Raw genomic sequence first — 14,932 nt, 5'->3', positions numbered from 1 at the left:
CCCACTTTTCCTTTTTCTCCCGCTATTTAGAGAAACTCATTTTCTCTAAAATCACAAATGCAATGTAATGTATTAAAAAATACAAACTTAAAAAGCAGAAATGAAAATAATACCTGGACGATGCACTAAAAATACAAAAATATCTAAACATTTGAGTTTCCCCAGACCATTAGTAGAGAAAATCAGAAAACTTTTAAAAGTCCGAATGGCTAAGAAAATGGTCCAATAGGATCACGCAGCTCTTATTGACTAATGTAGGATCTCGAATGCTTTTAATTGGTGAATTTTTGTATTGGAGTTTTTACAGAAATAAAAAAACATGAATTTGTAGAGAAAAAAATTACAAATTTGAATGCTAATGAACAGGCCCTTAGAGGTAGATTCATTAAAATATGAATTTTCAATTTTTTTAAACTCAGAAACTCAAACGAGTGCTTTTAAATTAAACATTTCTTGAAAATGTAAAAAGTTACATGAACCCAGTGAAATCGTATTCTACCCTTGATTTTCAATGAGTCTGACACAGTCCAAATTAATCAAATAGATAGCCGCTCCAAACTCACCCCCCGTGGGTCTTTCTCCTCCACTTGCTCCACTCCAGAACCGGGTGCTTGGCCCCAGTGCCTCAGCTGTAGTAAATGGGATCATGATTAAGGGATTCTGTTCCTGAAACGCATAAGGCCATGTGGATCCATCCATTGTTGGAATAAATTCTCTTTTCATTTTATCCGGAGTGTCGCCTATCTGCTTTTATTCACAGTCCAAATTTATCTCATGAACTCAAATTGAGTTCTCAAATCAAGATTTATTAATCTTGAAGATCTGAGTGTCAGAAACTTGATCAGAATCCACAGGTTTTGCCACAAAAACTAAAATTTTGGAATGTTAATAATAATAAACCTGCCCCTTGGAAACTGGCCTCAGAGCACTTTTTAGGCATAACAATAAGGGGCCTAATTATTAAACAATTTTTTTTCTGGTCAAATTTCTATTGGAAAAAAACTGTAATTTTTCAAGATTTATTATGCTCTGAAGCTGCTAAAAATTTGAATCCGAAAATACTCCAGTTAAAACCTGTCGAAATCATGTAGTAGTCAATGGCCAATGGTAGTATTTTTGGCTGTTTGCGTTGGTTTTTGTTTGATAATCTGAATTATTTGAGTTTTTTGGGCGGCACGATTTGAATTTGCCCTTGATTTTGTCACTCTATTTTTTCAGAGAAAAATATTATTGCTAAATAAAAGGAGTTTGTGTATGGAAGTTTGATCAAATTTTTTTTTATATAGAGTTAGAAAAAGTCTAGTTTTAGTGAAAAAAAATCCCTTGGGGGCAGATTTATCAAGGGTCGAATTTCGAAGTTAAAAATACTTTGAAATTCGACCATCGAATTGAAATACTTCTTTCATCGAATTTGGGTATACTGCGGTCAAAGTAAAATCGTAGGATTCAAAGGATTTCAGTGATCGATCGAATCATTTTACTTTGACTTCCAAAAACTTAGAAAAATGCTCTAGAAGCATTTTTTTCCCCATAGCACTTCGGCAGGTTTAATTTGGCAAAGTATTGAAGTCGAAGTTTTTTTAAAGAGACAGTACTTCGATTATCGAATGGTCGAATATTCAAATGATTTTACTTCGAATCGAATTCGAAGTCAAAGTCGTAGTATCCTATTCGATGGTCGAAGTATCCAAAATTTCTAATTTTTTTACTTCAAAAATTCCCTTGAATTCACTTCGACCCTTGATAATTCTGCTCCTGAATGTACACACAGAAATCTTGCCATTTGTGCTTCTTACAGGAGTCAACTCTAAAATGCTCCTTGATCCCTGAAACCAGATCAATCACAACATTTCCTCCACCCTGTCTATATAATCTATACATTGGAGCAGATTGTCTCAACAAGGAAACTGAAGGAGACTATGGAAGGAGAATGCATTGAGATCCCAATGTTGTGTTTAAAGACCACTTGGTTTCTTTATTGGTGAGCCCATCTTACCTCCCCATCATCAAATTATTGCTGTGATTGTGTCCCTTTAGATTTAAGGACAATGTTTATGTTGGCAAGCTGAGACAATTTGCAGTTGGTCATTGATTTGAGAGCTGATTTTGTTGATTAGTTAAAGGGATTCTGTCACAGGAAAACTTGTATTTTTCAAAACACATCAGTTAATAGTGCTGCTACAGCAGAATTCTGCACTGAATCCATTTTTTAAAAGAGCAAACAGATTTTTTTATATTTAATTTTAAAATCTGAAATGGGGCTAGACATATTATCAGTTTACCAGGTGCCCCCAGTCATGTGACTTGTGCTCTGATAAACTCCAGTCACTCTTTACTGCCACACTGCAAATTGGAGTGATATCAGCCCCCCTTCATCAACACCCCCACCCCCTCCCATGCAGCCCATCAGCAGAACAATGGAAAGTAACCAGATAACAGCTCCCTGGTAGATATAAGAACAGCACTCAATAGTAAAAATCCATGTCCCACTGTGACTCCTTCAGTAACATTGAGTAGGAGAAATAATAAACTGTCAGAAAGCAGTTCCATAGTGCAGCACTGGTTCTTTCTGAAAGCACATGACCAGGCAAAATGACCTGAGATGCACTTACACACTAATATTACAACTAAATATTACAACTACAAAAATAGTATACACCTCTTGGGTAAGGAATGAAATGTTACATGGTAGACGGAATTATTTTCAGTGTATATTAGAAATAAAAAGGACACCATCAAGACAGAATCCCTTTAAGCTCCGTTAGTGCCATTGTTTGAGCTGTGCTACAGACTAGGGGCAGTGGTGATTGGTATATGATTCATTTCTCTGAAAGGGTGTTTGATTCCCATCAGATACCAACACATCCGCTGCAGAGCAAAGAAGGAGCCGGCACCAGATGCCACTGGTTTCCTGAGATAAACCCCTGCGCGTTGATATAAATAGTCATCACAACGAGGGCACGTCTGTCTGGCTCCGGCTCTGTTCTTGAGCGTGATGTTGTATGGAAGCAGATTTATATTAATATTTTTATTACTATGCGGGGGCAGTAAAACAACTGCTTCTATAATGCTCCAAAAATGAACATGTGTATGGACAGGGTTTGCTTCATTTCCCAAATTTATTAGTACAGGTATGCGATCTGTTATGCGGAAACCCATTATCCAGAAAGCTCCGAATTACGGAAAGGCTATCTCCCAGAGACTCCATTTTATCCAAACAATCCAAATGTTTTAAAAATGAATTATTTATTTTTCTATGCACTACTAAAACAGTTCCTTGTACTTGTTCCCAACTAAGATAAAATTAATTCTTAATGGAAATGCTTATATGATTTTATAGTAGACTTAAGGTATGAAGATCTAAATTACAGAAAGATCCATTATCCAGGTCCCCAGCATTCTGAATAACAGGTCCCATACCTGTACACGAAAGCACCATTTACAATCATCATAAATCAACTCAACACTGTGCAATATGTTTGCGCTATAAAAATACATGTTAATAATATTAATCACTCGGGTGAAAATCATCATAGCGATGAATCAGGCAGCGACAATTTAAAGATAAAATATTCCACAGGGATTTGAAACAATCCAAGCAATTCTTTTATACAGTACATAAATGGGAAAACATGGGCTATGTATAAATGTTTGGAAACACAAATGCTACTATGCAACCTTATGGGGGTTTTATACTGCTTGAGAAAATCACACCAACCAGTACAGTTTGTCTTCTTATATGTCCAAAAAGTAGCCACTGGATTGATAAGTGTCCTTAAAAAGGAAAGGGCACAATAAACATCTCAGATAATTCTGTAAGATGCTCCCTAACCAAGAAGCCTCTGCAAAGCCAGGGTTTAAAATGATCCAAAATTAAACAAAACCTATCCAAAATATAATACGCATGGGATCTATTATTTGTAAACCAGCTATCCAGAAAGCTCAGAATTACAAGCATTATAGATTCTATTTTAAGCAACGAATTCAGATTTTTAAAAATGATTTCCTTTTTCTCTGTAATAGTAAAACAGTAGCTTGTGCTTGATCCCAACTAAGAAATAATTAATCCTTAGCAGAGGCAAAACCAGACTATTGGGATTAATTAATGTTTAAATAATTTTTTTGTAGACTTAAAGGGGAACTAAAGTATAATAGAATAGAAATAGAATAATTCTAGAAATTCTGTATTTTGTATACTAAACATAATCATGAACTTACTGCACCAGAAGCCTAATTCAACAAATGATATATGTTTTCAAAGTTGGCCGCAGGGGGCTGTCATCTTGTAACAACATCTTTGCAAGACCAAGACCACGCACATGGTCAGTGTGGTCTGGGCTACAGTTGGAAGGTTAAGCTTAGGGATTGTCATAAATTATCAAAACAGCACAAGTCAAATAATTTTTGCCATAGAAGCTGATACAGCAAGACTTATATGCAGAATATGCAGGGTTCTATGGATACAAATCTCTACAGAGTCGCAGACTGCTTTATAGGGAAACAAACAAAGCTGCTTGAGGTCCGGGAAGTAAGGTGGGGGGCCTCCCCTGCTGTTTGAAAGTATGATTGTTTCCCTGCAGAGCAGTTAGGGACCGTCTGAAGTTTCAGCTTCACTGCATACAGTCAGGTTTATAATAAAAACTGTACACATTTTTTCAATTAAAGTATAGTGGAGATAGATTTCTTTTTCATTAAAAAAAAGTAAAAATGGGATTTTATTTTTTTGCCTTTCCATCTCCTTAAGGTATGGAGATCCAAAAAAACAGAAAGATCCCTTATCCTGAAAACCCAAAGTCCCAAGCATTCTGGATAACAAGTTCCATACTCGTACTAATGCCAAAGCTTAATGACGCCCATCTTGGAGTCAAGAAACATTTATTTTGTGAATTTGAGGCAAATATATAACAGTGATTTATTTAAGAACTTGTATTCATCCTGAAACCCAGAAAATGTATTATTAGCTTAACGTTACTTTGGATTTGTACAAAGAGAAAGATGTAACTGCTCATCTTCTTCTTCTGAAAATGCCCTGATGAACATCTGGCCCTACACATCCAATAACAGTGTATGAAACTATTTTAATTTAACGCATTCTAGCCCAACAATCCTGACTAATAATGATGTACCATGGATACCAGTTGGTACAACAGTTGGGCAGCTTTGAGAATTTCATGTGTTGATTAACCATGTTGGCCAGTACATGCTGTACTAGCAGATGAGATGAAGAGGACGGAGTTGTGGCTCTATCATGTATGTAAATTACATATGGATGCCTCAATGACAATAATTTTTTTAAATGGGCACAGTGACACTACAGATTTTGGAGATTTCTAGCATTGCACTAAATCAAAGAACCCCGCCTCGCTAATTGTAATGGTTCTTGTTCTTGTGTCCCTCACACCAAATCTTCTCTACTCAAGTCCTCATGCACACTGTAGCATATTCAATCAGTCCATCTTCCACATATTGCTGTTTTGCCTTTACTCTATTGACATCATGATTCAAGTCAACGTAAATAATGGAATCCTGCTCCTCGGAGTGCTCAGAGAGTGGTGCCACATTGTTATGCATTGGACCATTATCATTGGTGGCTTCTGTGACTCTCTCCAAGGTTACTATATTTAGAGGGTAGTAGGTTCTATCATCTACTTGAGGCTGATCTTGATCATCTTGAGGGTTTTCAAGAGATGTTTCAAATCTGACCTGGAAATGATTTAAAACAATCTTAATATGCAGTCACCAATGAGAAGGAACTGAGCAAGGGTTCACAAGTTTGTAAAAGTCTATCATATATTTTCTCTTTGTCTGCAGGTTCCATTCAGCAGTGTCCACTTCCATGATTATACATGATGATACGTCCATGATGAGTAGTATTTTTCCCAGAAACTTTATGGGATGTAACTACTTTCATGAGATGCTTAATACAAGGATGTTAGAGGGTAAGGGACATGCAGTGCCAGGTCAGCGATGACACAATGACCATGTGATCCCTCCATTATTAAATCTAGTCAAGAAGACTGGGTAATAGTGTGCAAGATGTCACCGTACTCAGTCAAAGGAAGAGATGCCTTTCAGCATGAAAAACGCATGAACAATGTATTCAGAAGTGGAGGCAAGTAAAGTTAAGGAACAGTCATCCTGCTATAGTTTCAAGTGCATTCTGGGCACAAATAAGCACTCACCCCAAATCTCCCCCTAACTGGCCTTCAGACTGGGCCCCTTTAGCTCATAACAAGGTTACATATATATAGAAACATTGGGGGTAACAGTCACCCTGCTATGGTTCCAGGGGTACCCAGGGCACAAATAAGCACTCACCCCAAATCTCCCCCTAACTGGCCTTCAGGCTGGGCCCCTTAGCTCATAACAAGGTTACTGTTAAATAGAAACATTGGGATAACAGATATAGTTCTACGAATATCCAGAACATCAAAAAGGCTTTCACCCATTCGGGTTTCCATTAGGCCCACATCAACTGGTGTGGACCCCAGAGGTGAAGAAGGGGCAGCCCTAGGGTGTAATTATACAGATGTTACTACTACAGAAATGTACATGGTATTAGTGTGCAGAAACCAATATGATATACTGCACCTTTTTATCTGTTGGGGGCCTTTGTCTTCTGTGTTTTGCTGTGAATAAAGGGAGGAAAGTTTAGTAGACAGGTAAGTGCATTATGAGCACAACTACAGAGCACAACAATAATATAAGTTGAATAACCAGAGTCCCACAGGTTTGTCAGCCCAGCTGTAGAAAACATGGCAAACCACACGCCATATTATTATCCTTTACTGGCAGAGGATTTAACTGACAGTTTTGTGGTACAGTATAACTTATGTGCACGGAACATTCTTTTTATGTTTGCATGTGTGAAAGCACAGTGCAGTTGTACAACAATACTGTGGAGAAAGACATATATTTGTGACAAGACAGACAAGATGTACCTTTCCTTCCCCTCAGGCAGTATATGAGGACAGAGCTGACCATGATGATAAGGCAGAGAGAGGCCAAGGTTGGCCATACAAATAGATAGAGCCATTCTCGCCTATAATTGTGCTCCAGGGATCTATTGATTGGTCCTTGGATTGTACTAACTGAAAGACAACAATTTATTAATGGAAAAAAAGAAGATATTAACTTTATTTCAAACAAAGCAGTTTACAAATAAGGATATCTTAGCTAGTGGCTTAGACAGGACCGGAACTAGGGGTAGACAGAGTAGGCACTTGCATAGGGCACAAAACTGGAGGGGCAACAGGCATGTACCTTCTCTGCCTCCTACCCTTAGTCCGGGCACCTCTTTCTTCTCTGCCTGGCCACAAGGGACTGTCCACTTGCACCTATTCATTTGTATGCGCATGGGCCTATTTGTGACTGGCCAGGTTGCCTAGGTTGCCTGACTGGCCTGGCCCGGCTCTAGGCTTAGACCCACTCTGACCACAGCCAGTTGCACCAGAACAACCTTCCAATACAATTCATATCTAACCCACTTACTGGTAAACCCCAAAAATACTAGACTGTTCCCTCTTTAAATGCATCCTATATCTGTACACCCAGATTTTGGTTGGGTTGGTAGGAAAAACGAATGTTTTTCTGCTTAGGAAAAACATTAGAAATCTTTCTCAAGCCTTTCCTAAGCAGAAGAACATCAGAGCAGCCTCTTTCTCCTGACAACTTCCTTGACTAATTGGTGGCCTGACTGGTCAGAAACTGACCAGCAGGTGGGATTTTATAACACAATTCATTCATATTAACAGTACATGTATCCCTTAATATCTTGGAATAAAAACAAAATAAATAATGAATGTACATTGCAAAAGCTCTTAGAATAGCACCCTCATCAATTTTACATTCACTTATTTTAAAGGTTTACTTACCCTTTAAGCCATCAGAAAGATACCATTATCACTTATGGCCCCTTATGCATTCTGGTACCACCCAATCAGTGAACAATAGAACGAACAAGCAGAAGACTAATTTTGTTGATTTCCAAACTCCGTACCAAGAAAATATACAGTCGGTATCATTTCCTTTCAGGGCAGTACTTGTACTTACCGGTTGTTGTAAAATTGTCTTTTAAAGTCTCATCGGTTTCTATAAAATTATAAAACAAGAGACTAAAGTCCTGAAATAACTGTTTCAACATTTCATTATTTAATTTTGAAAACTTTCAGACTCACCAGAAATATTTACTGTAATTGTAAATCCAACTATTTGATTTTTTTCATTGGTTGCACTACAGCGATAGAACCCAGTGTCGTGCAGTTCTGCAGATACGAATGTTAGTGAATGAACAGCATGATTCTCTCTCTTACTCGCCCATGTTAAATTCACTCTTGGTCCTGCAGTTATAGGCTGGCAGCTGTTTCCATTGATTTTGCACCAAGTCACTAGAGGTAAGTCTATACTGCAGAGATTGACTGGACATTCCACTGCAAGGGATTGGTCAATAACTTTCCGATAATTTTTATTTTTTTCAACCATTATGTTGAATTCACATTCATTTCCTGAAAAAAACAAAATTGAAAACATAAATTTGCATATTCGTGATAAATATATAAGAAAGCTCTGTATACTATCCAAGTATCCTTTTGTGAAGGTAGAGGGGTCAGGTGACCCCCTGATTGGGCTATAAGTGCAATGTCATACGGCTTCCATATTTTAAATCAGAGCAGCAAGAAAAATTGATGAGAGTGCTGTACTAAGCACTTTTGTCATTTACATTCATTATTTATTTATTTTTAAAGATATTAAGGCATACATGGACTGTTAATATGAATTCATTTTGGTACAACAGCGCCACCTACTGGTCAGTTTCCCACCAGTCTGACCACCAAGTAGTCAAGGAAGTTGTCAGGAGAAAGAAAGAGGCTGCTCTGATGTTCTTCTGCTTGGAAAACAACCTCTTACCTGAGTAAATAACCCCCTTAATGTGTGAAATGGGGATACAGGTAGATTTCTCTGTAAGGAATCTTCTCTTAATCTCTTTCTCTGTAAGGAATCCTCTCTTAATCTCTTCAAGAAAAAACTAAGAGCCTACCTTTTGGAGCACTAGAACATTAGCCTAGTGCTGTCCCTACTGACTATGCCTTACCTTGTGCACTTTTTTTAATCTCCAATTACTTAGACTGTAAGCTCTATGTGGCAGGGACCTCCTTCCCAGTATGTCTCTTACCACATAGCACTTAAGCTCTTTGTCCTATGATTCTGTATATATTTATTATGTGATATGTCTCCCCCATGTATACTTTTATATATATTGTACGTTTATGCACTGTACAGCTCTGCGGCTCCTTAACAGTGCTTTACAAATAAAGTTATACATACATACATACATTTTGCAATAGTAATCATGGCTGTCAAGAAAATTAAAGTTATCAGAGTTCTCCAAACAACTCTTTATATAATGGGTAGTGAGAGCGCCCATACATTGGCCCTTGATGGAGGGAGACAACTATGGGCACATTGGTATTTGGAAAATGAAAGTCCATCACTGGTGAACAATAAAGGAAAAGAAAGGTGAAAGAGTTGAAAAGGGTATGGAACAAAATACTGGTAGTCTTCAGACTTGGTATATACGTGTTGGGCGTCTGAGTGATGGCTCTGAAATAAGAAAAAATGTGGCCACTGTGGGTGGTTTTAGGTAAACATTAATGTATGTATCACTTTGCTTGCTCAAGTCATCATTTTTAATATGTTTTATGTTGAAAAGGGTATGGAACAAAATACTGGTAGTCTTCAGACATGGTATATAAGTGTTGGGCGTCTGAGTGATGGCTCTGAAATAAGAAAAAATGTGGCCAATGTGGGTGGTTTTAGGTAAACATTAATGTATGTATCACTTTGCTTGCTCAAGTCATCATTTTTAATATGTTTTATACAGTTTCATTCTGGACATTAAAGAATTCTTTCCAGCATTCAGAAAGGCTCTCAGGCTGGAAATTCTAGAACCACCTACTCTGCTTCAACTGAAAGTTCTTTTCCTCTAGTCTGAAGGGGAGGCCTCTGGTACGGTGATCCTCTTTATGGGTAAAAAGGTCCCCTGCTATTTGTCTGTAATGTCCTCTAATGTCCTTGTAAAGTGTAATCATGTCCCCTCGCAAAGTGCCTTTTTTCCAGAGAAAACAACCCCAACCTTGACAGTCTACCAGTTTATCAGTTAACTAATGTCTACATCATATTAAAATGTAATTTTAAATGGCATTTCCATTAATAATTGAGTGACTGCTTGTCATAGAACCTTTTAGCAATATAATATGGGAAATTTCTAATACAGAGTCTGAGGCTTCCCCATAATTATATAAATGATTTAATCATCTGAATTTCCTTTACTATATTTGTAAACAGATTAATTTGCTTCTCTCTCACTGAAAGGGAATAAATAAACCAGAAAGTGTAACTTAAAAACCACAAGAACAAAGGACCAATATGGTTTTCTGTTTATTGGGTCACAGCCAAGTGCTTACTAGAACTGCACCACCTACGCTGGCCTAAGAACAGTTCACAGTGTGGTTCATTGAGGAAACACTTTGGCTTTTAAAGCACAGGAACATTTCAAATAAATAAACACTCAAATCATGTCCTGAAAAACACTTGGATTGGATTCAAGATCCTTAATAAAGATGGGTTACTCTAACTGTAGCTGTTGATGGACCAGGAAGTAATTCAGGTATGGGACCTGTTATCCAGAATGCTCAGGACCTGTTTTTTTTTTTCATATAATGGATGTTTCCGTAATTTGGATCTTCATACCTTTAGTCTACTAGAAAATCATGTAAACATTAAATAAAACCCAATAGGCTGGTTTTGCTTCCAATAAGGATTAATCATATCTTAGTTGGGATCGCGTACAAGGTACTGTTTTATTATACCAGAGAAAAAGGAAATCAATCTTAGAAATTTGGGTTTTATGGCTAAAATGGACTCTATGGGAGAAGACCTTGCCATCATTTGGGGCTTTCTGGCTAACAGGTTTCCAGATAATGGATACCTGTATTAATGATTTTAGTAGCCCTTGAAGGCAGGATTGGATTGTTCTACAAAAACCAAACTATCCATGGATAGCACCATTACTTGTGACAATGTGGTAACAGAATGCATATATATAAGATTTATTGTCCCTAAACATTGAATTGTTTAAAGGATAAGTAAATCTTTAAAATAATGAATGTAAAATTTTAAAGGTTTACTTATCCTTTAAAAGCAAATAACTTCTCAGAAAAAAAAACAACTTATGCAGCAGCTTATAAGACAACGGGTTACATTAGTTGTTTCCTACATTAGGTGTTTTATTATTCTTTAACGCAATCGTTTAGTGCCTTTTCTACAAGAGATGTAGCCAAGATGTTTTAATATGCTTTAACACAATCATTTAGTGCCTTTCCTACAAGAGATGTAGCCAAGATGCTCATCCTAGCCTCCATCGTTCAACTGCATTGTTTGCAGCCAAAACTGACTCCAAATTTTCATGAGATGAAAAGGGTAAATTTGCTTTACTCACCACTCGCATAAGAGACCAACAGCATGGTGGCAGAGACCCTGAGTAGCAGTCGGTTTAGTGAGATATTCATCTCCTTCATGGTTTTCCCTGTGATACTTCAGTAGTGCTGTAGATAATCATGGCTGGCTTTGTGGGTACACTCAGATATTGTATGGAGAGCCCATGCAAAAGCCGAGCGCCCTCATTCCAGTGAGAGGAGACTCAGTGAAGCAGCTGCTCAGAGCTTACACAAGTATCTCACTGCTACTACACCCAAGTGAGCTTCTGTGTGGTTTGGGAGGTTGGTTTTTTCATTTCCTAAACTCAGTTCTGCACATAAAATTCTACTTCTGCCTTCTCAGAGCTGCAAGCGCAACCAAGCCGAGCCTTTCATAACTCTCCCACGTCACCCACCAACACCCTGAACTTGATCTGGTGCATCCAAACAACTCAATTCAACTCAGCTTCCTGCTCTTGACACCTTGTATTTAATTTCTGTACATTTACTAGAAAGTGTTTTATTTGGTGACCAGCCTTCCACCCCTTACCTGTCCCCCCATTATTGTGTCATTCAGATGTTGGACAGGTAGTGAGGACAAGTACCTGGCTGCTGCTGTTAGGAATCAGGGGTTTTGGTGGGGTAGTTCCAGCATTTATCAAGCCTTTGTAGCACAAGGCAGGCCTGCTTGTGGTGCTGGTCCCTCATCATCAACCTTCTGACTCTCCCTTCCAAAATTCCAAATTAAATAGAAGAGACCCAATAGTAGTAATGAAATAGCCAAAGCAATTATAAAAATTAAAAAATCTTTATTAGGAAATGTGTAGCCTAATGCGTTTCGTGCAAAATGGGCACTTACTCATAGGCAACTACAGCAAAAATTTGCTGTGGAAAAATTCACCTTGACAAAAAAAATGGCCAAGACAAAATTGTCATGATAAGAAAAAACACCCAATGGAGAAATGGAGAAGGGCAAAAATCTGCCGCAAGTCTGTGCCTGGCGAAAAAATTCCCTCATCACTAATAATCATTTTAATGGTGTTGTTACATTATATATTAGTCCTGGTGGATCTATATCTACCGATTTATTTCGCAATACCACTGCAATTAATTTTATATTACATTTCCAAAGCCACCACCCCATGTCCACCATAAGAGGTAAACTAGTTGGCGAGTTCCTGCATCTGAGACGAAAGAGCTCAGGAATTGCTAATGACACCCACCCGACCTCTCTCCTTCTGTCCTTTCCCAAGTTACAGACTGTCTCTCTGCTGTCTCCTCCTGGATGTCAAAGCACCACCTGAAACTGAATCTTTCAAAAACAGAACTTATTATATTTCCTCCAAGATCTTCCCCTGTCCCTCAGATCTCACAGTTTATAACAACACCTTTCATTTGATCACACTGATTGTCTAGCAGTTATACTAGACTCACATCTGTCTTTTTCAACACACATCCAAACACTTGCAACATCTTGTCATATTTAGCTGCGCAACATTGCCCGAATACGACCATATCTCAGTTCAGATACAACCAAAACACTTGTTCAGTCTCTTATTATCTTCCGCCTTGATTACTGCAACTTGATCCTCGCAGGTATTCCAACATGTCGCCTTTCACAACTCCAATCTGTCCTAAATGCTGCTGCTTGGCTCATTCATCTATCTCACCCCTCAACATCGGCTACTCCCATATGCATGTCCCTTCGCTGGCTCCCAATCTCTTCTAGAATCAAATTCAGACCACTCACACTTACACTCAAAGCCCTTAAAGGAGAAACAAACCCTTTATTAAAAAAAATCCTACCCCTCCCTCCTCCCCCCCAGCCTAGCTGCTACCCCGGGCAAATGCCCCTACCCTAACTTTTTACTTACCCATCGGTGCAGATTCAGGGATCTGAGTTCACGGCAGCCATCTTCTGGGTCTTTGTGTCTTCACAATTTCCGTAAATTTTGGCACATGCGTAGTCATTGCAAACCAGAAAATTGCTCCAACTGCGCATGTACCGCCATGCCGGTCTCGTTGTCAGATTACCGAAGACCCGGAAGATGGCTGCCATGAACTCCAATCCCTGAATCTGCACCGAGGGGTAAGTAAAAAGTTATGGCCATTTGCCCGAGGTAGTAGCTAGGCTGGAGGGGAGGAGGGTCTATGTTGTTTAGGGGGGGGTAGGGTTTTTTTTTAATAAGGGGGTTGTTTCTCCTTCAACAATGAAGCCACTCCCTATATTTCATCTCTGATCTCTCCTAAACTCAACTTTCGCTTTGCTTCTGACCTTCCCTCTCTTCTCCTCTCATCACTTTAGCCCATTCTCGTCTACAAGACTTCTCTCAGGCTTCTGCTTTTCTCTGAAACTCTCTGCCTCAAGCTGTCAGACTTACTTCTTCTTTCCAAGCTTTCAAAGCTCCTTGAATACTCACCTATTTAGGGAAGCTTATCAATGTATCTTAATTAATCAGTCATAAATGTATCATGAATCACAAATGTATTACTAAAATCCTTATGTCTCAATTGAAACCTTTAGTTTGTAAACTCTTGTGAGTTGGGCCCTCTACTCGGACTGCACTCTGTAAACCCTTGTTGTTATTTGCCATTTGTTCCCTGTTGGTTATAATCTAATGTAAAGCACTGTGTAACTTGTTGGCGCTATAAAAATAAATGATGATGACAGAGGTTATTCACGAACAATAATTATAAGAGCCTACTCTCATGCTATTAATACTCCCAGAATAAAACGACTGATTCCTCATAAACGTGATAAGTAACTGTACATAATGAACATCCAATACAGTTTTTTGGCACATTAATAATCAGTGGCCATTTGTAAATACAATTTTGAATTATTTTGACGCTTAATGACTTCAATGCGTTTCGCTAAATTTTGCCTTTTCGAAAATTATTCTTCTGCTTTTCCTTGGCTTTACCAAGAACCAGCTCTTCTCTTGAAAAATGTTTGCTTTCTTGAATAATTCACTTACTGACCTTACTGCTAGAGGAAATCGAACAAATATTGATATAGTTAAGTAAAAAACCTCCATCCCTAAAATAACATTTTTTTTAATTGAAAAACTAAGAATTTTGGGGAAGTATAATGACATTGTAAGTAGATAAAATTTTACTGTTTGAGGAGCTGCTGTGAGAGTTGAACTGGACCTCCTAAGGCCACCAGAGTATCTGACACCCAGGAGTTAATACTCTCTCCAAAATTAGCGCTAGATAGAACTGATGATATTGTGTTTTATTTAGGCCTGTGGGAGCCAGGAAGATGATGACTTTAAATATAGATTCACAAAAAGAACGTACAAAAACTAAATATAGCACATTGTGAATAAAACTGATAAAAAAAATAGTATAATACAAAGAACAAACTTAAGAAGAATATAGAAGGTTAAGGGGCAGATTTACTAAGGTTTGAATGGTAAATTCGAATTAGAACTTTAACATATTTTTGTGGTCAG

General features: G+C 38.1%; 1 protein-coding gene across 1 annotated transcript; it reads right to left on the bottom strand.

Moving 5' to 3' along the window:
• Positions 1 to 4,768: 4,768 nt before the first annotated feature.
• Positions 4,769 to 11,770, bottom strand: LOC108709263 (B- and T-lymphocyte attenuator). Its single transcript, XM_018248950.2, has 6 exons — positions 11,498 to 11,770; positions 8,178 to 8,504; positions 8,053 to 8,091; positions 6,942 to 7,091; positions 6,592 to 6,629; positions 4,769 to 5,703 (listed from the first exon to the last, which is right to left on the bottom strand). The coding sequence occupies exons 1-6, from the start codon at positions 11,574 to 11,576 to the stop codon at positions 5,416 to 5,418; spliced, it is 921 nt and encodes a 306-aa protein (XP_018104439.1). The 5' UTR covers positions 11,577 to 11,770; the 3' UTR covers positions 4,769 to 5,415.
• Positions 11,771 to 14,932: the final 3,162 nt, after the last annotated feature.

This window comes from Xenopus laevis, chromosome 2S, assembly GCF_017654675.1.
Source record: "Xenopus laevis strain J_2021 chromosome 2S, Xenopus_laevis_v10.1, whole genome shotgun sequence".
NCBI classification, from domain to species: Eukaryota; Metazoa; Chordata; class Amphibia; order Anura; family Pipidae; genus Xenopus; species Xenopus laevis.
Note: the sequence above shows the minus strand (reverse complement) of the source record. Positions and strands in the feature narration are given on the sequence as shown.

What these genes read in the sequence shown, in the direction of transcription:
- LOC108709263 (XM_018248950.2), bottom strand. Translation starts at nt 11,576, where the DNA reads ATGAAGGAGATGAATATCTCACTAAACCGACTGCTACTCAGGGTCTCT. An exon ending in AGACAATTTTACAACAACCG is followed by an intron (nt 7,092 to 8,052) that starts GTAAGTACAAGT and finishes GTTGTCTTTCAG; the next exon opens with TTAGTACAATCCAAGGACCA. An exon ending in GGCCCCCAACAGATAAAAAG is followed by an intron (nt 5,704 to 6,591) that starts GTGCAGTATATC and finishes AATCATTTCCAG; the next exon opens with GTCAGATTTGAAACATCTCT.